Below are 23,713 nucleotides of genomic sequence, written 5' to 3' on the forward strand. Positions count from 1 at the left end.
AAGACCCTAAACCCTCAAGGTGCCACCAAAAGTCTGTTAGAACTAATAAATGAATTCAGTAAAGTTGCATGGTACCAAAATCCTTTACATTTCTATGGACTATCAATGAACTATCAGAGAAATTAAGAAAACAACCCCACTTACAATAGTATAAATAGAATAGAATAGAATACCTAGGAATAAAGTTAACCAAGGAGCTACAAGACTTGTATACAGAAAATTACAAAACAGTGTTGAAAGAAAGAAGATCTAAACAAATGAAAAACTCCAACTCTAAACTTGCCAAAGGAATTGAAAAAAGTGGGTTAGAGTCAATTTTAGGCTCTTACTGAAAGATCAGTATATGAAGAGTTAACCAAAGGGACTAGATCCATAAGAATAGGAACTATATCCATAAGAATAAGAATTATTGATCTGACTCTGAGAGCTGGAACCAAGAGCACCATGAGTCCTGTATACGTTAAATCTTGACAAGCACTGCCCTATGCAATTGGTATTCTGAAAGGAGACAGACTTTTGTCTGGTGTTCATGATAGCGGTGAGGATCCCTTAGCCAGAAAGCAGTTCGGATACTAATCAAACTTTGTCACAGGAAGCAGGAATGAAGAAGAGGAAAGCAATCAAAGGGTTGATAAATAATGGATTAGCATAGTACAGCTAAAGTAATACAGTTGTGTCCAATGACCTGAGCTTGCAGAAATTCAGTGAAACCACTGGAGTAACTGCTATCAAGACTATAATTGGTCATTTTGTATTGGTCATGCTAGACTTGTATTCTTCTCTTATTATAATTTGAGAGGCATTAGATGCACCTGCAAAAGCAAAGCCCTTGACTATTCCTATGTGACCTCAGATAAGCCACTTCACCCCCCAACATTCTAGTCTCTACAGCTGTAGGCAAAGATTTATAACTTTCATCAGTAATGGGCCTGAGATCTTCATTTGTCTGAAATTTATGCAAGTGCCGAGTATGATTATTATTTTAGCTGACAAATAAAAAGACTGTCACTTGTTTTTGAATGCTTTGTGAAGCAAAAGACACAAGGATGAAATTATGCCGATCATCTTTTTTGTTTTGCCTGCTGATGGAGTTTGATTGAACTTGTCTGAATCTCATGATAAATATGCAACATAACAAAGGATTAAATGAAAGACCATTTAATTACCTGAATCAGAGTTTGTAAAAATGTATATGTGCTCATGGCAGGGGGAGAGGATTGGTGTAATTAGTATCCCTGAATTTAGAAAAATTGTGTCTGGCAGGAAAATGTGTACATGTTTGGCAAAAATTGAGTGACAGGTCAAGAACTCCTCAAGCTAAGAAGATTATATCAACAGATGCATTCCCCATCTGCTCACTGAATGCACAGAAATGGAAATCACATTTTTTCTCTATCAACTGAAGTTTCGGTTATACTCAGAGTCCATGAATCATACCATACCAATTGCTAAGATTGAGAAACGTAAAACGAGAATAACAGAAGACGAAAGGAAGCTATTTTCTATATGAAACAAAAGATATTGTCAAAGACACATTCTGGGCTTCATTATGAAACTCACACTCCTGTTTGCAAAAGGCACAATTCAAAGACACACTAAAAAAGCAAATCTGTGCTTGTACCAAAATGCACATATAAAAGCTGGCCATGAAAGTGTTATTGGGACCACAGGTCACCAACATCACAGATGGATTCTTTAAACCATGTAATAACACAGTGTTTTCAAAATCTCCTATTTTGAAGTGGTGGGGACTTCCATGAAACACCGAGATCATATGAGACATTTTTACCTGCTAGATGCATAGTGATACTTACTTCTGTGTCTTGCAGTGCTATTTCAGGGAGACTGAAGAAAGTTATTTAAGTTCAAATGAAAATAACAAACTCATAGTAAGAAATTAGCCATGCAATTTACCATTTATTAAATTACTCATGTATCAACAAACATTTATAGATGGCAGGATTTGTGTAAGGCCTTGAGCTACTATAAAGAACGATAAAGACCACCGTACCCACACCCACCCCTGCCCCACATTGGTCCTTACTCAATTCTTACCAACACCAAGCTGCACATCATTGTATTTTGACTCACTCATCCTTTATAGAAAATTCTTAATCCATCTGACTGCAATTTCTCAAACCTTAGACTTATACAGGATACAGGATCTTCATCAAAATTTTTCAAAAGCTCTGGTTATTGCTGTTACTATTTGCTACTGGAAAGATCCACACAAGGCAATGCTAAAACGTGGAGACTCTGTTTCTTCCAATATTAATTATGTAAAAGTGTTAACAGGAATGGTTTGCCTCTCCATGCTGAGGCTGAAGAGGAGTTACAGAGATAACTGGCTTTTATTTTCTTTGGACTCAGTGTTTCCTGAGTTAGTATTCCCTACCACAAAGTTTCAACTAAGCTTAATGCCTGTGTTGCATTATCAAATCCAGACACCTGAAATTCTGACATAATACCAATCCTGTGGGGAATAAACTTTAACATCCATCATATTATTTAATCGTCACAACAAAGCCCTTGTTGAAATATGACTCAGGAGGATGAGAAGTACTGTCACATGAATGAAACAAATTAAACGTGAAAGGAGAAACCCAGGTACTCTGGAAATGTAGGCGACAGTGATTTATTTCTGCACCAAACAGAAGTTCGGAGGAAACCTGGATATGGCAGAAATAGAAAAATTGTGGCACTCTGTGATTCCCTTCTTAGCGGTATGGAAAGATCAGTGGGTGGATTATCGTGGGCAGTTGACAAATCAGTTGTCACACAGGTATTTCTATTCGTGATGGGAGATGCTGCTCAAAAGAGTGAATACACTGCCTGCAAACCTTCTAAACAGCTAATGACTTGTCGGTTAAATGCATGGTGTTGGGAGAACAGAGAAGGGAATAGTCTTTAGATTCTCCAAAGTTTTGGCTAGAACACTGAATTACTTGGATACACAGATGGTGTTTTCATCACTTCTTCTTCCTAACAGTTGGGACTTCGGAAAGGCTAGAGAAATCTTGGATGTGAACAATTGCCTACACAGATGGTAATGGTGAACTGGTTTGGCTAACAGTTTTAAATTCCAGACCGATGGATTCCTATCTACTGAAGAATGAGAAGGGAGAGGGAAAAAAATGGGTAAAGAAAGTGTAACTTAATACACAAGTAAAAGAATAATGTGTATTAAGTTATGGTTTCTTTATCTACTGTATTTGGAAGTAGAAATAATCAGAAGGCCACATCTAAAAGAGCCATGAAGGGACTTCCCTGGTGGCCCAGTGGTTAAGAATCCGCCTGCCAATGCAGGGGGATACGGGTTTGAGCCCTGGTCTGGGAAGATCCCACATGCTGCGGAGCAACTAAGCCCATGCGCCACATCTACTGAGCCTGCGCTCTAGAGCGTGTGTGCCACAACTACTGAAGCCTGCGTGCCTAGAGCCTGAGCTCCACAACAAGAGAAGCCACAGCAATGAGAAGCCTGCGCACCGCAACTAAGAGTAGCCCCCACTCGCCTCAACTAGAGAAAGCCCACGCGCAACAACGAAGTCCCAATGCAGCCAAAAATTAATTAATTAATTAATTTAAATAAATAAATAAATAAAATAGCCATGAAGGGTGGCAACTAGGGATGCAAAAGGCTTTGCCAAATTTCGGCTGATAAAACAACTCTGACTAACTTAATCGAATTTGTCACTTGGCACTCACCATGTACTCATGAGATATGGGAGTCAGTAAACAGGAGAAATTTCCCCAGGGAATCAAAACTACCCAAGGAAATCAAGTTTACGCTGGGACAAGTGACAGAGCAGCAAGATAAATAGCAGAAGTCTTGGCCAAAAGAGACCTATATCTACAATTATGAAGGAAACACAGTAAAATAAAAGGGATTCTTAGTGGTGGAAATGCCACCTGCTCTTTAAAACTGGGAAACACCCAAGGATTTGATTCAGGAAATTTATATGCAAAACTTTAACAGTCTTAATACTTACTTTTAACATATTTACTTGGGGTGAAGAGCGCAAGTTTCAGATTTCCCATCATAGTTTTGTAGTAGGAATCTTTCCCCCATGATGTTTATGGTAAAATCATGAGATAACATAAAATAAAAATTGAAAGCACTATGAGTACCAAGTCCTTCAAAATGGCAGGAATTGCATTCATTTATACATTCAAGATTTACTGAGTGCATGTTGTGTTCTAGGCATTGCCCAGAGTCCAGGAGACACTGAGGTAAATAATAACTTCTACCCTCATGGAACTCAGAGCCTGGTTGGGACAGACAGTCCTATCGATGCTCAAACTGCTCTTTGAGTATCAATGACCAGTCAGGAAACAGCTCTTCAGAGGAAATGAGGGATTAGATGTTTGAAGGGAGAGAAACTTACCAGGCAGAAAGGGGCCAAGGACAAGAGACCCCAGTCAGAGGTACAGCCTTCACAAGGGCAGTGTGATGTGACCCCCACTGTATTCAGACTGATGGTGTGCAAGGGGGAAAAGGTAGGAAACGGGCCATTAAAAAACCAAGTGGGAGTGCTATTCGCAATAGCCAAGACATGGAAGCAACCCAAACGTCCATCGACAGATGAATGGTTAAAGAAGGTGTGGTACATATATACAATGGAATACTACTCAGCCATAAAAAAGAATGAAATAACGCCATATGCACCAACATGGATGGACCTAGAGATGATCATACTAAGTGAAGTCAGACAGAGAAAGATAAATATATGATATCACTTAAATGCCGAATCTAAAAAAATGATACAAATGAACTTTTTTACAAAACAGAAGTAGACCCACAGACATAGAAAACAAACTTATGATTACCAGGGGGGAAAGGGAGGGGAGGGACATATTAGGAGTTTGGTATTAACATATATACACTACTATAAAACAGATAACCAACAAGGACCTACTGTATAGCACAGGGGACTGTACTCAATATTTTGTAATCACCTATAAGGGAAAAGAATCTGAAAAAAATATATAAATATATAGATGTATAATTGAATCACTTTCGTACACCTGAAACAAACACAACATTGTAAATCGTACTTCAATTTTTAAAAATTAAGTTAATGATTAAAAAATAAAAACCAAGTGGGACTTGTGAAGGGCTTCGTAATACCTGCTCTGTTTTCTAATATGAGTGACAGAAGACATTTAAAAAGTGTAAACAACTGTTGAAGTAAATGGAAAAACATTGGCTCACTGGATCCGAATGATTTTTTGTTTTTATTGACCTATCTCTGCAGCATTCTGGGTTTATGTTGTATTTTGAAGACATCTCTTTAAGTGGACAGACAGTGCCTTGTTCATAAGGTAGTTCCAACAACCTTTTTTAGCAAATGCCCATCTTCTTAACTGCTGTGAAAAAGCGTTGAGCCCTACCCCCCTTAGAAAGTAGAGACTTTGCATTCTCTGCTTTCTACATTTGATTAAGAATAAAGCCTTTCCTGTTTTAGAATGAATTTGTCAGCAAGGCGAGCAGGAAGCAGTAAACAAAAGTGCTGTGAAACTTTACTCTCTGTGGCAGTATGTTGTCACCTTCAGTGACACCAGAGTCTCTACCCTCAGGAGATGCCATCTCTCCTGTGGGAGCTGGCTTTGTCCTTACAAAGGGAGAGATCCCTTACTTAATAAGGATTAATTCCCTATGCAGCTTTAATAAGGGGCAGGGGTGTGTCCCCAGTGACACAGTGACAGAAATCTTCCCTGATGTAAATTGAACATTACCCTCTAGAGCTCAAGAAAGCTCTATTTCCTTGGGTTCTTTGCTCCTCTTAGTTCAAGCTAATATAGTAATTTTGTTTTCTGAAAATCTTAATGCTATTTACATTCCTGGAGCTATCAAGACTCTGGAGTCCCATTCAAAGTTTATGGCTTCAGAGTTATGGTAAATGCTGAGGAAAAGTTCATTGCCAAGAACGTGGCCTTGGAAAGGTATTTCAACCATAAGAAAATATGTTTCTTTTGAAAGCTAGAAAAAAATAGTTCATCAGCAATATGTCTATTAACATATTGCCCAGTTCCAGATTTTCCCTTATTACAAACCCTTTTCTTTTTAAAAGCATATGTCGTCTTTTATTTATTTATTTATTTATTTATTTATTTATTTATTTATTTATTTATTTATGGCTGCGTTGGGTCTTCTTTGCTGTGTCTTCTTTGCTTCTTTGGGTTTTCTCTAGTTGAGGCGAGCAGGGGCTACTCTTCGTTGCAGACTTCTCATTGTGGTGGCTTCTCTTGTTGTGGAGCACGGGCTCTAGGCACACGAGCTTCAGTAGTTGTGGCACACGGGCTCAGTAGTTGTGGCTCATGGGCTCTAGAGCTCAGGCTCAGTAGTTGTGGCGCACGGGCTTTGTTGCTCCGTGGCATGTGGGATCTTCCCAGACCAGGGCTCGAACCCGTGTCCCTGGCATTGGCAGGCGGATTCTTAACCACCGGGCCACCAGGGACGTCCCTGTACAAACTTTTTTGGTCTTGTTCTATTCATATAATTTGCTGTGAAGAAATTTTACTGTGTCTCCTATTTTTTTAGAGATGACACTATTTACTTATTTGATGTTGAATTACCATTTCAGACAACTTTTTTTTAATTTAATTTTATTTTATTTTATTTTTTTTCTTAATTTTATTTATTTACTTATTTATTTATGGCTGTGTTGGGTCTTCGTTTCTGTGTGAGGGCTTTCTCTAGTTGCAGCAAGTGGGGGCCACTCTTCATCGTGGTGCACGGGCCTCTCATTATCGTGGCCTCTCTTGTTGCGGAGCACAGGCTCCAGATGCGCAGCCTCAGCAATTGTGGCTCACGGGCCTAGTCGCTCCGCAGCATGTGGGATCTTCCCAGACCAGGGCTCGAACCCGTGTCCCCTGCATTGGCAGGCAGATTCTCAACCACTGCGCCACCAGGGAAGCCCTAATTTTATTTTTAATTACAATGTATTAGTTTCAAGTGTACAGCAAAGTGATTCAGTTATACATACATATATATGTATATGTGTGTGTATATATATATATATATAGAGAGAGAGAGAGAGTCTTTTTCAGATTCTTTTCCTTTATAGGTTATTATAAGATATTGAGTATAGTTCCCTGTGCTATACAGTAGGCCCTTGTTGTTTATTTTATATACAGTAGTATGTATATGTTAATCCCAAGCTCCTAATTTATCCCTCCCCCCGACCCTTCCCCTTTGGTAACCATAAGTTTGTTTTCTATGTCTGTGAGTCTCTTTCTGTTTTGTGTTGGACCTAGAGACTATCATACTAAGTGAAGTAAGTCAGACAAAGACAAATGTCATGTGACATTGCTTATGTGTGAAGTCAAAAAAAAAAAATGAACCCATTTCAGACAACTTTTACACAAGGCTCCTTTTTGTATCATCCGTGCTCTTCACAAATTCTGACCACATTAGCAAAAATCTCTCAACTCTTAAGCTATGTCTTCTCTAATATACTGTAATACAGCACCAAAACTAGAAGGCTCGAATTCCAGACCAAAAACTGTCATTCATGAAATAAGAGACCTTAAAATGTCATTTAACCTCTGGGCCTTAGTGTCCCCACTTTACAGGTGTGTCCCTGCTGATCTTAGTGTTGTTTGTAGATCCAATAGGGAAAACGGACCTAAAAGCTTGTTGTATTATAAATTTACTCATTTATTGGATAACATAATTGTTGCTGTGTCTAAAACGCAAAGTTGCGCTTCAAAGATTATGTCTTTATTCAATGCTAAGGCCGACTGAAAGCATTCTTACTGGGAGCTGTACCCTGGTGAATTTGATACAGGCATTAACTTAGACAACCTACAGGAAGGGGACGGTTAATATATCCTTCAAACATCTCATTTAGTATCAACTTTCTCTTCTGAAATTTTGATAGAAGGGCTAATCAACTCAAGATAGAACCCCTGGGTGCATGTCTGCTGTGCTGAGATCCAGAGATGATTTTTGTCACCCGTGTACTTTAGAATTGAGTTTTGGCAAGTTATGAAATTGACAACCTGCAGTGAAAATTTCAAAACACATAGACTCTTTCTCAGATTCACTGTTTCACTTCTTAAATGTGAGTCTCAGAGATAAGTTTTTGTTGCCAAAAGTTTTAGATCTGCTGAAAAGCCTGGGCAAGTATTCGATAGGGTCCCTCGAGTTCCATGCTAGCAGCAAGGCAGAAATAGTTTTGGCCTGGCAATTTCAAGGCAGGTGTTACCAGTTGGTTGCCTGAACCATGGAAAAACCTCCTTCTGGTCTTTTAAAAATGCCTGATTTGAGCGACACTACCTCCTGATGGGCCTGCCATGGAGAATTAGTTTCAGAATGCACTTATAGGAAGTGGACTGAATGAAGTTACTGCATGAGTTAGGAATGTATACTTAAATATTGAAAAAAGTCTGCCCAAAACAGCAATCTTGGTTTTGGCTTCATTGAAACTGAACTGCCCTTTTGTCTTGTTTTGTTTTGTTTTCTGATGGTATTTAGCCAGTGGGTTCAGCTGCTTATATTGGAGTTTGTGGTTCATGATAGTAAAATCAGGGCATGGGAAGGCCTTTATAAAATACAGTCTTATAGCAATGAAGGCAAAATATTACACTATGTGTTAGCGTTATGAATCTAACTAAAGACTAGAAAATATATGTGTGGCCTGCTTTCTGAAATATAGGTTTTCCTCACTTTGAAGAATAGAAACCATCCAGAAAAGCTGGATATAAGTCAAGTTCAATTTTCTGGTGGTCTTCCATGGTTAAAAAAGTGATGTGGTTATTAGGAAAATAAATCCTCCGGTGAATTACAGTATTGGTTTAAGTGTAAAGCGGATAATGAAGACTCTTCAGCGGTTCTTGCGAGTCTGAGGGTCATGTCTCCCTTGAAAGTCTTATATAAACTAAATGCCTCACCTAGAAAAGTGAATAAAGAACACACTGCACAATTGGGGTTGTAATTCCGTGGGGTTCCGGTTCACTGATGGACCCCAGCCCTCCAGCGTTCCCCACAGTGCTTACGCGGACTGACCCGCCTTGAAGATCTTTTCGTTTCTAACTCTCATTTTGCAGCTTTCCCTTTTCTATAGACAAATCCTAGCAAATCTGTTGTGAGTTCTTTCTAACCACCCTCCCTACCCCTGAAGGCCAGTATGTCTCTGAATAAGTGTTGATCTTGACCAGAAATGGCAGGAGTGAGAGCTGTCATTTACTGGGTGTCTACCCTGGGCAGGCAGCGTGCCGAGTGCGTTATATACAATACTACTCACGTCTCCACATTGTTTTGAGGTGTCTTGGATGGCGGGTGTGCACCACAGAGCACTCCTCTAACTCAGAGGAAGGGAAGCAAAAGACACTGTCTGTATTTCAGAGATACAAGAGATGATGGACCCACACTTCTAATTTTGTCCAAGAACCCCCAAATCACTGATTAAGAATGTCAGACTGAGACAAATAGCATATGATATCACTTATATGTGAAATCTAAAAACATGATACAAATGAAGCTATTTACAAAACAGAAATAGACTCACAGTCATAGAAAACAAATTCGTGGTTACCAAAGGGCAAACAGGGGAGATAAATTAGGAGTTTGGGACTGACATATACACACTACTGTTTATAAAATAGGTAATCAACAAGGACCTACTGTATAGCACAGGGAACTCTATTCAATATTTTGTAATAACCTATAAGGGAAAAGAATCTGAAAAGGACTATATATATATGTATAGCTGAATCACTGTGCTGTACACCTGAAGCATTAGAAATCAACAATACTTCAATTAAAAAAATGTATGTAAAAATTTTTTAAAAAGAAGGCCAGACTATGTGTGTCTCTCTAGGTTCCCGCAGAATGAGAGGATGGCTTTAGATCAGGTGCTTAGCCTTCCCATTCACCCTTTGGGCTTGGCTGGAGTTGGAGGTGAAGCAGCCTTCCAGACCTTCTTACTGAGAAATCTCACTTCCCTTCCTCACTGCTCTGAAATCACTGCCATGCTCCTTTGACTGCTGCCTTTTGCTTTGCTTTGTCCACACAGGTAACGACACTGACTCAGGAGGTGTCCCAGTTAGGTAAAGACATGAGGGCTGTGATGCAACTTCTAGAACACGTCGTGTCCCCCCAGCAGCCCGCTCGGTTTTGCTCTCTGCACACCACCTCTGTGTGTCCCTCCAGCTTACAGACCAGGATGACCTGGAGCACGCACCAACCCTGTCTACACTTGCAAGCAGGTGGAGCCGCTTATACCCAAGCCCAGCTTTGTCATGGGAATGTCACCCCTGACATGTGGAGTGTGGATCCCTCCTCTGTGGGGAGCAGCCCACAGCGAACTGGCGCTTACGAGCAAAATCCCGCAGGCGGTGAACTGTATCATTCTCCGAACCTTGATTATTCACCTGCCCACTACCAGGTTGTCCAAGAAGGTCATCTGCAGTTTTTAAGGTGCATCTCTCCACAGTCAGACACGACGCTGATGCCTCTGCAGTCCATCTCAGCCACTCTCTCTTCCTCTGTCTGCTCCTCCTCAGAAACATCTTTGCACCTGGTTCTCCCAAGCAGATCGGAGGAGGGCAGCTTGGACCAAGGAGCCATGAGTTCCTTCAGTCTGGAAAACCTGCCAGGATCTTGGGACCAGGAAGGAAGGGCATCCATCTCTACTGAACCCTCGGAGAACTTTCCCCTGGAAGTTGTCAAAAGCCCAGCAGAAGTGAAAGATACTAAAGCCATAAACGTATGATATTAGGGCACGTGAGGCAGCTGCCAGTTTCAGCTCCACCACTGCATGACAGCCCTGGTTTACCTTTCTTGCCTCTGGCAGCGTGAAGACTGGGCAAGGCTGGGAGACCTGTGGAAGAGAGGAGTCGGGGAAAGGCAGAAACACCTCCAGACTGTAGCAGACACTTCCTGGATCCTGGAAACAGAATAGGAACATTTTCCTGCACAGGCATTAACTTCCTGGTCTGTTTGACAGACTTTGGTAAAAGTCCAAAGACCCTGAGGGTCTGAGCAGCTAGAAGTCCCAGACAAAGAATGTGTGGATTCATTTTGTCCTAGGTGGCTTTTGTGAAGTGCAGTAAAGTTTTTTCCTGAGTGCCTGCGTGTCACTCCTGAACAGTATCTATAGAACTGTGGGCCCTGGGAGTGCACAGCTCCAGCTGATCTATTTCTCAAATGTAGGAGGCAAAGGGACAATTATCACTGCATGTCATCTCCTAGACAATCAGTCACACAGAGCTGGTGGCCAGTGGTCAGCTATTGCACGTTATTTGCCATGTAAATGAATATGTCTTTATTTATCAAAACAAAAGAGACACTATTTTTATATCCTTGGTATGAAATATGTATTTAAACTATTTAAACTATTTATAAAGAAATGAATGTTTTCATTTTGGTAAAAAAAAAAAAAGCTTCCTGTTTTAACAAGAAATGCACTACGGTTATGTATAGTAGATCAAAAATTATTATTCAGAGGATGTAGTTTCGAAAGGAAGCCCCCCCCCCCCTTTATCTGCATGCAGTTTGCAACAAATGTATCCTCACGCTTCTGGATTACAGAAGAAAAGTGAGGTAATATTTTATTAATGAAATAAAAACCTGGACTGAGTGTCTGGCATGGTAGGAGGAGAGGGGGGAGGTCCACCTGGTCTCTGGGGACTCAGGCAACCACCTGAACTGAGGCTGCCGCCTCTGTGCCTGTGTAAATGTCTCTCCTCCAGCCATCTTACTTCGTGGTTCTGGAACCCAAAACTGGTCTGGGGAATATGAGATCGCAACTACATTGAGCTATTTTGGCCTCAAAACGAGGAAGAAAACCTTGGGTGTATCCTTCCTCTATGCTGTTCTTTCAGGAGCGCTTGCGTAGACCGGTGAAAATTCCAAAATGAAGCCGAGACTTCAGAGCTCCGATTTGTGAGAGGGATGCCAGCTTGCTTTGGATCAGCACTTTAATTATTTTTCTTTAAAGCTCTCAACATTGCTGTGAGTTATGCAGAGCAGGTGTTTTCATTCTCATTTTGCAGAGGAAAAATAAATAAATCCCCAGCAATTACACAGCTAGGGAGCTAGAGACAGTCTAGAACGTATAGTGCTTTCTACATCTCAACCAATACCCAAATTCAGATGCTGGCGTGGTACTGATGCAAACGCCTTCTCTTCAGGTTTATTTTATGTTTAAGAACATTTCAGGGCTTATCATCCCAGATGTTCTTAGAAAACATATTGAATTCACATTCTGGAGTCACCCTGTTCTTATTTCCCACCACAAAGCATAAACAATTTGAAAATTGTATTATTAAAAACATGTACACAAAGCAAGACTTCTGGTGTGTGACTCTTATATCCTAAAATTGGCTAGAGTAGCAGAAAGAAAAGAAACCTTCTCTAAGAAAAATGGCAACAGTACATGTGTCTGAAGCAGATCACTTAAGACTCGTGTCTTCTATTCCCCTAGGTCCAAAATTCAATCTCTCCCTACCTAAGTGAATGGGAAAATTGAGGCAAAGGCAACCTGCTGGATTTAATGTATTTATTTGTAGTCACCCTTTTTGCTTATCCTGACCTAAGTCATCATTTTAAGTACCATTCAAATAGAACTAATTGGTGTTTGTTCATGATTGTCTTTCTGGCAAACTAGCACTACCATTGCTGATGTTAATAATAATGACTGACATTCTGGTTTTTGACTACTGACTATGTACCAACACGTGTTTAGGAATTAACACATGTTATGTTTCCTTACCTAGTAGTCAAACAATGCTAAAAGTTACTTATTATTATTTTATCCCCATTTTGTAAATGAATAATTGGGACACAGATTCTTTAACTTGCCCAAATCCCACTGTTTTCAGTAATAGCTCCAATACCCCCGTGGCCACTCTGGGTACCCCTCCCTTCATGTCCAAATCCATTCCTGCTGCCTTTTGAAACTGTACTAGTAATTAATTTCCTTTGAAATCCATGAATAAAATAAAATAAAATATTTTTTAAAAGCATACATATGGGATAAAATAGTCAAGCTCCAAGGATTTGGGAAAGTCGTGGTGAAATGCCTGGAAACATGTCCATATTTTTCCAGCTAGTTACCGTCTTTGTACCTACTCCTGAGAGCTGACTTTAGTGGCTGTAAGAACCAGCTGCCCACCCTGGGCAGGTCTGCAACTGGACAGCAAAGAGCAAGCACCTGGGAGAACTGGGGGTCCCCAGTGATTCTTCCATAATGGCACCTGTCTCATGTGAATCAGCCTCACCTTATTCCTTATTAACCTTTCCCCTCGTCACCATTATGCTGACAAACAGGACTCTCCCATATCCAGAGCAGCTCAGAATGACATGTTTTGGGTTTTTCTTTGTCTGTTTATGTGTGTTGTGATATTATGCTAGGAAATGAGAATTCCAAGTTCTAGGTGTTTGATTTTCTAAACACTGTTGCTATACAAGTAGCAGAGGCCCTTGCTGTCTGCTCAGAGATACATTTTTGTATCCCTACATTTTCCTCACCTCCCCACTCTCCCCTAAAGAAGCAAAACAGAGATCTAGAGGGAAGAGAAACACTCAAGTTATTGGTCAAGTATATTTTCTTAAAAATAATATTGGGGACTAAATTTTTCTGTGTAGTTCTATTTAAGAGAACCAGATAGACAGATTACATAAGACTTTATATTGATACAACGTAAGAAGAAATTTCTGAAAATTAAAGCTACTTAAAGATGGAGTTTATTGCCTTAAGAGGTGGTAAAATCAGTAATAAATTGTCCTCTCAGAGGTTGCTTAACTATTTGACAGGAATATTGTTTTCCAGAGGGGCTCTATATTCAGTGTGAAATTAGCAGAATCCCTGCATCAGAATCACATAGGATAATTGTTTGAAATGCAGAAAATCTAACTTAACCCAGTCCCTTTGAATGGGGCCTGGGAATCTACCATTTAGTAAACTCCCTGGGTGACTTGCATGCATTAAGGATTGAAAAATATTGCTCTAGAATCTATAACAATAAAAGATTGAGTCCTAGCTAATTTATACCTAAGTGGGCTAGCACCTATATTTTATTAAAGACAGCCCCAGGTCTATAATTGTATAACAGAGACATCGGGTTAACCCTTGTATCAGTAGTTCTAAAATTTTAGTTTGAATAACATATTTCCAGGGACTTTTATTAAAATAGAGATTTCAAGGCCCTGATGCCTAAGATATGGGCTGGATCCCAAGTGATTCTGATACAGATGTTCCAGAGAACAAACTCTAGAAACATGGCCCTAAGCAGTGTGATCATCTCAATAATGAAGAGTTAGACCAACTAGACCCAAACCAATTACAGCTGACGATTGCATGCAATACTATTTCCATATAGTTCCTAACACATCGGTGATTTTTTGATGAAAGTAATTGATCATTTTCTCCAAGAGAGCTTTGAACATTCACTCACTGTTTCAGCTCTAATGATTGATTGCCTACTATGTGTCATGCACCAGTACCTCCTGATTTGTTGTGGGTCTCTGAGTTTCACTTGGATTTTCTAGAAGGAAAAACGTGAAAATGCCATTTGAAGTCTCATAAATGGGTCAGTTCTGCTGGATAGGGAGAAGCATATTTGGATGTGAAGCAAGCCAACTATTTGGCTGGAGAATGACCGTTGCTATGGATGCCCCAGTGTGGAATGGAACTGCTCCTGTCAAGATTATGATTTTATCCAGAACAGTGAAACTAGCTTGTTCCAAATAGTTCCTGCTGAGGCTGCTTCTTCTCATGAAGTGTGTAGTTCCCTTCCTAAGGGTATCCTTATCAGGCACTGCCTTTACAATTTATAATTCTCCAAGTGTCATCTTCCTCAGATCATCGCCATCACTGACAGTAGAGCCTCAGCACATGCACAAGCTCAAATAAAGGCTGTTCCAAAGACTTCCTTTGCCCACTGCTTTCATCTTATCCAATGACAAATGCTACCAGTAAACAGGATGCTGAGAAAGGAACAAGCATTTTGGCAGAACGCAAATGAGGGTTTGCGTCCAGCCATTTTTTTCCTTGCTCTGGGACCTCAGACAAGTTCTTTAACACTTCTGAGACTCACTTTCTCCATTTGAAAATCGAGGATTAAACTACATATAACCTGCAGAGACTTTGTAAAGATTTAATGAAGTAATTTATGTGAAAGCACACTGCCTGACATCTGATGAATGCTAAGCAAATGTCAGTTCTCTCCCCTGGCTCTCTTCTACCTCCCCCCTGACTCCCCCGCCAGTCTCCCCGTCTCCTTCCACCACTAATTCTTCCACCCTTCCTTCCCCAGACCTCGCCCCCAGCCTTCTCCCTGGCTCTCCTTTTTCCTCCGTTCTCCCCTCCCTCCCCCTTTCCCTCCCTCCCTCCCGCTCCCTCCTTTCCCCTCCCCTACATGTCCCAGGCTAAATTCTGGAAACTGAGCCCCCTTGGACATTCTTTCTGCATAGGTCAAAATCTAGCTTTTGTACTATGTCCCCAACAATAGACTTCTTCACAGTGTTCACAATCATGTCAACATTTACCTTAAAAAATATCACTGAGGAGGCACCAGGGGAAAAAATTGCTCTCTGCTCCTGCTATCTTAGCCCCAACCTGTGTGGCTTCTGATTTATTTACCTGAATTTTAGTAATTAAAGCCTTTTTTAAAAAAAATTTTATTAGAATATAGCTGATTTAAAATGCCACGTTAGTTTCCACTCTACAGCCAAGTGTATCAGTTATACATATACATATATCCACCCTTCTTTTAGATTCTTTTCCCATATAGGTCATTACAGAGTATTGAGAAAAGTTCCCTGTGCTAAAGCCTTTTTAAAAACTCTTCACAATTACAGAAAGATGCAAGACATTTATTCACGAATGTGAATATTTTACATAAACATATACTTTTTTTGCGCATCAATTTCTTTATGGAAGTTTGTGGTTGCTTCATAAATCGCACACACACATGAGCCAGGTCCACCACCCTGGGCCACAGAGGACCTGGGCTCTGTCAGCCACAAGCCTCAGAACTTTCTGGCAAGTGGTCTTGCTCTCTTGCCCAGAGCTCCTCGGCTGGAAGCAGAGATGATGAAATGTCGGCCACTTCATACGGACGCCTTCAAAGACTCCCCTTGGTCTCCCATGGAGATAGTAGGTCCCACCAGAGGAAATAAGCTAAATGCCACTGCCTGCAGTGCGTGTGAGAGAGGCCATTCCTTGGGGTGTGTCATTAAACAGAACCCTTTAAAAAGAGCTCACAAAAGACCCAAGGACAGCCCAGTGAGGCAGAGACCAGCATGTCTGCACCTACTACAGTTCCAGGGAAATAAATAGCTGTACATTCTACCAAAAAAGAGCTGGGTGGGCAAAACACATCCTGTGGGCAAAACCAGGCCTTCTCAGACTCCTTCTGCCTCAGGTTCTTTTCACCTACGGAGATAAGAAGCTGGGAATGAGATGAAGTTAATACTGAATCTAAGGCTCTGATTTTGAGGGAAGGTTTTTTTCTTTTTTTTTTTTTTTACAGTCGACTTGATAAAAATAGCACATACATGTGATATATTTGAGTACAACAGAAAATAAAATGGGAGGAAGTGAGACTTACAAGTGTGTCCGTCTGTGTTTTTCATTTTTGTAAGAAGCCAATATAATCCCTTGAGGGGACCATCCTCGTTTAAGAATTCCCTCTGGGGTAGAGATTACACTATGCCTTTGGTACTCTTGCTTCCAGTGATGAATTTTCTACCAGGGTTGAAGCCTCTGAACTCCAGCGGGCAGTTTCTCCTTCAAGATGGTTCACTTTTCCTGAGGGAGAATTATTTCTGAACTGCTTGTCGGGGTCGTGTTAACTGCTGCTGAGGAAGGGGCTCAAACTCAGCCCCATCTCTCTGGGAACACCGAGCCCTTTGAGGGGCTGCAGCTATGTGACCCCCACTCTGAACGTCTTTGGGGTCCCATGCTGTGACCGGCAGCGATGTCCAGGAGCCCTCAGCTGAAATGTAGATTTCTGAAAATCTCCATAGTAACCCATTGTCCACAATGAGTCCAGATTGTTCCTCCTGCTCTAATCAGGCAACCTGCAGAAAAGAAATCAAATTGCCATCTCTGGTTTCTAGTACCAAAAAGATATTTGAGCCCTAGACCTGGATCTCTTAGTATATCTCTGGTTAACTTACCCAAAAACCACATCCACAAGAAAAGGGAACCCTCCTGCACTGTTGGTGGGAATGTAAATTGATACAGCCACTATGGAGAACAGTATGGAGGTTCCTTAAAAAACTAAGAATAGAACTATCATATGACCCAGTAATCCCACTACTGGGCATATACCCTGAGAAAAACGTAATTCAAAAAGAGTCATGTACCACAATGTTCATTGCAGCTCTATTTACAATAGCCAGGACATGGGAGCAACCTAAGTGTCCATTGACAGATGAATGGATGAAGAAGATGTGGCACATATATACAATAGAATATTACTCAGCCATAAAAAGAAACAAAATTGGGTTATTTGTAGTGAGGTAGGTGGACCTAGAGTCTGTCATACAGAGTGAAGTAAGTCAGAAAGAGAAAAACAAATACCATATGCTAACACATATATATGGAATCTTAAAAAAAAAAAAAAAAAAAAAAACCCAAAAAATGGTTCTGAAGAACCTAGGGGCAGGACAGGAATAGAGACGCAGACGTAGAGAATGGACTTGAGGACATGGGGAGGGGGAAGGGTAAGCTGGGACGAAGTGAAAGAGTAGCACTGACATATATACACTACCAAATGTAAAATAGATAGCTAGTGGGAAGCAGCCGCATAGGACAGGGAGATCAGCTCAGTGCTTTGTGACCACCTAGAGGGGTGGGATAGGGAGGGTGGGAGGGAGACACAAGAGCGAGGAGATATGGGGATATATGTATATGTATAGCTGAGTCACTTTGTTATACAGCAGAAACTAACACACCATTGTAAAGGAATTTTACTTCGATAAAGATGTTTAAGAAAAAAAAATTACATCCACAGAACAAGGATAAAAGGGGTAGCATTTCAGACTCTTGGTTCTCAAAGTGTGGTCCATGGAGCAGCTGCAGCAGCTTCATCTGGGACCTGAATAAAAATGCACATTTTGGACCCCATCCCAGAGCTACTGAATCAGTGTCTGCATTTTAACAAGATCCTTGGGTGTACAGTTATACTTTTTTGAAAACACTGAGATTAACTTTGGTTCATGATTCCAGCTACCCGTGAGAATCACCTGTACAGCTTTTAAAAACCAGATCCCTGGTCCTGACCTCAAAGATTTTAATTTAGTGTGCCTGAGTTTGTCTGAGTGGGACCCAAGTATTGGTAATATTTAAAACTCCTCAGGTGACTGCAGTATGCACCCAGTGTTGAAAACACACTGCTCTGGAGCAGCGGTTCTCAAAATATGGTCCTCTGACCAGAAGCATCAGCATCACGAGGATCTAGTTAGAAATGCAAATTCTCAGTCCCCACCTCAGACGTACAGAGTCAGAAACCCAGGGGATGGACCCCAATGATCAGTGATGGTTCTGATGCCACTAAAGTCTGAGACTACTGCTCTAGTCTGGACAACAAAGGAACCAGCACAGGATGAAGTAGGTCTTAAGTAGGTGGGAGTTTGACTGTAATAATATATTATTATATGTTAGATGTTTAATAAGATGTGTATCAATATCAACCTTCTTCTAGGAGACTCATCATTTTCTCTCTATTTCAAATATTCCTCTATCTTTTAGAAAAATACTGATAGACATAGAAAACAAACTTATGGTTACCAAAGGGGGAAGGGGGAGAGGGATAAGTTAGGAGTTTGGGATTAAAATATACACAATACTATGTATAAGATAAATAACCAGCAAGGACCTACTGTATAGCACAGGTAACTATATTCAATATCTTGTAATAACATAATGGAAAAGAATCTAAAATATATATATATATGTATAACTGAATCACTTTGCTGTACACCTGAAACTAACACAACATCATAAATCAACTATATTTCAATAAAATTTTTTAAAAGATAGAGAATTTAAAAGAAAAATAAACAAATAAGACCATAGTGATAAGACGAACATACCACTTTGTAAATAGAAGGGGCTCACTCCATCCCCATCTTTTCTATTTCTACAGTTAAGCCTAATGACAGCCTTGTGAAAAATTGTATTCCTAGGATAGCATTGGTGCATCTCAGTTTCATAAGGTCTGCCTTGGGAAAAGAATGCTTGTTCACTAGAAGCATGCCCTGGAAGACAGTATGTACCAAGGAAAATCAACCCAATGTCTTTCCTAGTGCTAGTTACAGAGCTTGTTATATATGAAATATATATCAAGCCTTCACATTTCAACACAGAACCAGCTGCATATATAAGCCATAAGAGCAACGTGATGCTGTTTTGATCACATTCACAGAAAACAACTAATAACTTATAATCTGATTGTGGAGAGGTTGTACCTACTGACAGGAAACTATCATACACAAAAGAATGAAAAGGGACTTCCCTGGTGGCACAGTGGTTAAGAATCCGCCTGCCAATGCAGGGGACACGGGTTCGAGCCCTGGTCCGAGAAGATCCCACATGCCGCGGAGCAACTAAGCCCGTGTGCCACAACTACTGAGCCTGTGCTCTAGAGCCCACGAGCCAAAACTACTGAGTCTGCGTGCCACAACTACTGAAGCCCTCATGCCTAAAGCCCATGCTCCACAGCAAGAGAAGCCACCACAATGAGAAGCCCGTGCACCGCAACAAAGAGTAGCCCCTGCTCACTGCAAGTAGAGAGAGCCCGTGCACAGCAACAAAGACCCAACACAGCCAAAAAAAAAATTAAAAAAGAAAAAAAGAATGAGAAGACGAAGTTTTCTGTTACCAGAAACTTTGTATATTCATTGTCATGATGTCTATGTAGCTGCTATGAGAAACCTTTACAGAGATTCACTTTTTTTTTTAATGTTTTTTTATTGTGGTAGAAGTCACATAATATAAAACACACTATTTTAACCATAGTTAACTGTACAGTTCAGTGGCACTAAGTACATTCGCATTGCTGTGCAACTCTCATCATCATCTATCTCCCGAATTTTTCACTTTCCTAAACTGAAACTCTGTTCCCATTAAACACTAAGTCCCCATTCCCCCTGCCCACCCCCCCCTACCCCCTGGCCCCTGGCATCAACCAATATACTTTATGAATTTGACTATTCTAGGTACCTCTTCTAAGTGGAATCAAACAGTATTTGCACATAATGTATATTGGAATGCATTTTTGAGGTTAACTTTATATATGTCCTGCAAACAGATTGTATCTTCTTTTTTTTCTTTCCCTGTGCCATAGAGTAGACTCTCACCAGCCACCTACTTCATACATAGTAGTGTACGTACATCAATTCCAATCTCCCAATCCATCCCACCACCACCCTTGGTGTCCATATGTTTGTTCTCTATGTCTGTGTCTCTATTTCTGCTTTGCAAATAGGTTCATCTGTACCATTTTTCTAAATTCTACAGAGATTCACTTTTAACATTAAACATCTAACATATAATAATATATTATTACAGTCAAACTCCCACCTGCTTAAGACCTACTTCATCCCATGCTGGTTCCTTTGTCTTCCAGACTAGAGCAGTAGTCTCAGACTTTAGTGGCATCAGAACCATCACTGATCACTGGGGTCTACGCTCTGTACATCTGGGGTGAGGCCTGAGAATTTGCATTTCTAATTAAAGCCCAGTGATACTGATACTTTTGGTCAGGGGACCAAATTTTTGAGAACCACTGTTCCAGAACAGTGTGTTTTCACTTTTAAACGAGTCAATTTTATTTTTATTTATGGGGCACCTGTATTCTAGGGTTTATGTATTTAGACTAGTCTAATAAGTCTGAACTTATCTAATACCTTTATAGAGATACATGCTGAAGTAAATGTAAATAACAAGACTTGGGCTGAGATGAGCTGAGTTTTGAACTCCTCTACGTGACTATTTGGTTTTAGACACACTCATTAAATCCTCAGACTCTTCCTTCCCTCATCTCTGAGATGTGATGTATTCATCTGAGTACTAGGAGCCTGTACTGCAAGAAAAAAATTTAGTGAAATAGTTTTCTTGGGGGATGATTTCAGGAAACACTGGTAGGGGAGTGGGAAAATTTTATATTGGAGCATAGTTTATTAACAATGTTGTGTTAGTTTCAGGTATACAGCAATTTCAGTTATACATATACATGTATCTATTCTTTTTCAAATTCTTTCCCCATTTAGGTTATTACAGAATATTGAGCAGAGTACCCAGTACATCCTTGTTGGTTATTTATTTTATTTTATTTTATTATTTTTTTATGCTATATTAATTTTTTTCTTAACATCTTTATTGGAATATAATAGCTTTACATTGTTGTGTTACTTGCTGCTGTATAACAAAGTGAATCAGCTATACGTATACATATATCACCATATCCCCTCCCTCTTGCGTCTCCCTCCCACCATCCCTATCCCACCCCACTAGGTGGTCACAAAGCACCGAGCTGATCTCCCTGTGCTATGCGGCTGCTTCCCACTAGCTATCTATTTTACATTTGGTAGTGTATATATGTCCATGACACTCTCTTACCCTGTCACATCTCACCCCACCCCCTCCCCATATCCTCAAGTCCATTCTCTAGTAGGTCTGTGTCTTTATTCCCATCTTGCCACTAGGTTCTTCATGGCCTTTTTTTTTTCCCTTAGATTCCGTATATATGTGTTAGCATACTGTATTTGTTTTTCTCTTTCTGACTTACTTCACTCTGTATGACAGACTCTAACTCCATCCACCTCATTACAAATACCTCCATTTCATTTCTTTTTATGGCTGAGTAATATTCCATTGTATATATGTGCCACATCTTCTTTATCCATTCATCTGTCGATGGACATTTAGGTTGCTTCCATGTCCTGGCTATTGTAAATAGAGCTGCAATGAACATTGTGGTACATGACTCTTTTTGAATTATGGTTTTCTCAGGGTATATACCCAGTAGTGGGATTGCTGGGTCGTATGGTAGTTCTATTTTTAGTTTTTTAAGGAACCTCCATACTGTTCTCCATAGTGGCTGTATCAATTTACATTCCCACCAACAGTGCAAGAGGGTTTCCTTTTCTCCACACCCTCTCTAGCATTTATTGTTTGTAGATTTTTTGATGATGGCCATTCTGACCATTGTGAGGTGATACCTCATTATAGCTTTGATTTGCATTTCTCTAATGATTAATGATGCTGAGCATCCTTTCATGTGTCTGTTGGCAATCTGTATATCTTCTTTGGAGAAATGTCTATTTAGGTCTTCTGCCCATTTTTGTATTGGATTGTTTATTTTTTGGATATTGAGCTGCACGAGCTGCTTCTAAATTTTGAAGATTAATCCTTTGTCAGTTGCTTCATTTGCAAATATTTTCTCCCACTCTGAGCATTGTCTTTTCGTCGTGTTTATGGTTTCCTTTGCTGTGCAAAAGCTTTTAAGTTTAATTAGGTCCCATTTGTTTATTTTTGCTTTTATTTCCATTTCTCTAGGAGGTGGGTCAAAAAGGATCTTGCTGTGATGTATGTCATAGAGTGTTCTGCCTATGTTTTCCTCTAAGAGTTTTATAGTGTCTGGCCTTACATTTAGGTCTTTAATCCATTTTGAGTTTATTTTTGTGTGTGGTGTTAGGGAGTGTTCTCATTTCATTCTTTTACATGGAGCTGTCCAGTTTTCCCAGCACCACTTATTGAAGAGGCTGTCTTTTCTACATTGTATATTCTTGTCTCTTTTATCAAAAATAAGGTGACCATATGTGCGTGGGTTTATCTCTGAGCTTTCTATCCTGTTCCATTGATCTATATTTCTGTTTTTGTGCCAGTACCATACAGTCTTGATTACTGTAGCTTTGTAGTGTAGTCTGAAGTCAGGGAGCCTGATTCCTCCAGCTCCATTGTTCTTTCTCAAGATTGCTTTGGCTATTCAGGGTCTTTTGTGTTTCCATACAAATTGTGAATTTTTTTTTCTATTTCTGTGAAAAATGCTATTGGAAGTTTGATAGGGATAGCATTAAATCTGTAGATAGCTTTGGGTAGTATAGCCATTTTCAATGTTGACTGTTCCAATCTAAGAACATGGTATATCTCTCCATCTGTTTGTGTCATCTTTAATTTCTTTCATCAGTGTCTTATAGTTTTCTGCATACAGGTCTTTTGTCTCCTTAGGTAGGTTTATTCCTAGGCATTTTATTCTTTTTGTTGCAGTGGTAAATAGGAGTGTTTCCTTAATTTCTCTTTCAGATTTTTCATCATTAGTGTATAGGAATGCAAGAGATTTCTGTGCATTAATTTTGTATCCTGCTACTTTACCAAATTCATTGATTAGCTCTAGTAGTTTTCTGGTAGCATCTTTAGGATTCCCTATGTATAGTATCATGTCATCTGCAAACAGTGACAGTTTTACTTCTTCTTTTCCAATTTGGATTACTTTTATTCCTTTTTCGTCTCTGATTGCTATGGCTAAAACTTTCAAAACTATGTTGAATAATAGTATTGAGAGTGGGCAACCTTGTCTTATTCCTGATCTTAGTGGAAATGGTTTCAGTTTTTCACCTTTGAGAACGATGTTGTCTGTGGGTGTGTGTGTCTTATATGGCCTTTATTATGTTGAGGTTAGTTCCCTCTATGCCTACTTTCTGGAGAGTTTTTATCATAAATTGGTGTTGAATTTTGTCGAAAGCTTTTTCTGC

The 23,713-nt window shown here is 40.0% G+C and overlaps 1 protein-coding gene across 1 annotated transcript in view; it reads left to right on the forward strand.

Moving 5' to 3' along the window:
- The window catches only part of KCNH8 (potassium voltage-gated channel subfamily H member 8), a 403,459-nt gene extending 392,741 nt beyond the window's left edge, over positions 1-10,718 (forward strand). Inside the window, exon 16 of the mRNA XM_059921945.1 lies at positions 10,020-10,718. Within this exon, the coding sequence (XP_059777928.1) occupies positions 10,020-10,718 (699 nt within the window). The remainder of the gene's footprint in view (positions 1-10,019) is intronic.
- The last annotated feature ends 12,995 nt before the right edge of the window (positions 10,719-23,713 follow it).

This window comes from Balaenoptera ricei, chromosome 4 (assembly GCF_028023285.1).
Source record: "Balaenoptera ricei isolate mBalRic1 chromosome 4, mBalRic1.hap2, whole genome shotgun sequence".
NCBI lineage: Eukaryota > Metazoa > Chordata > Mammalia > Artiodactyla > Balaenopteridae > Balaenoptera > Balaenoptera ricei.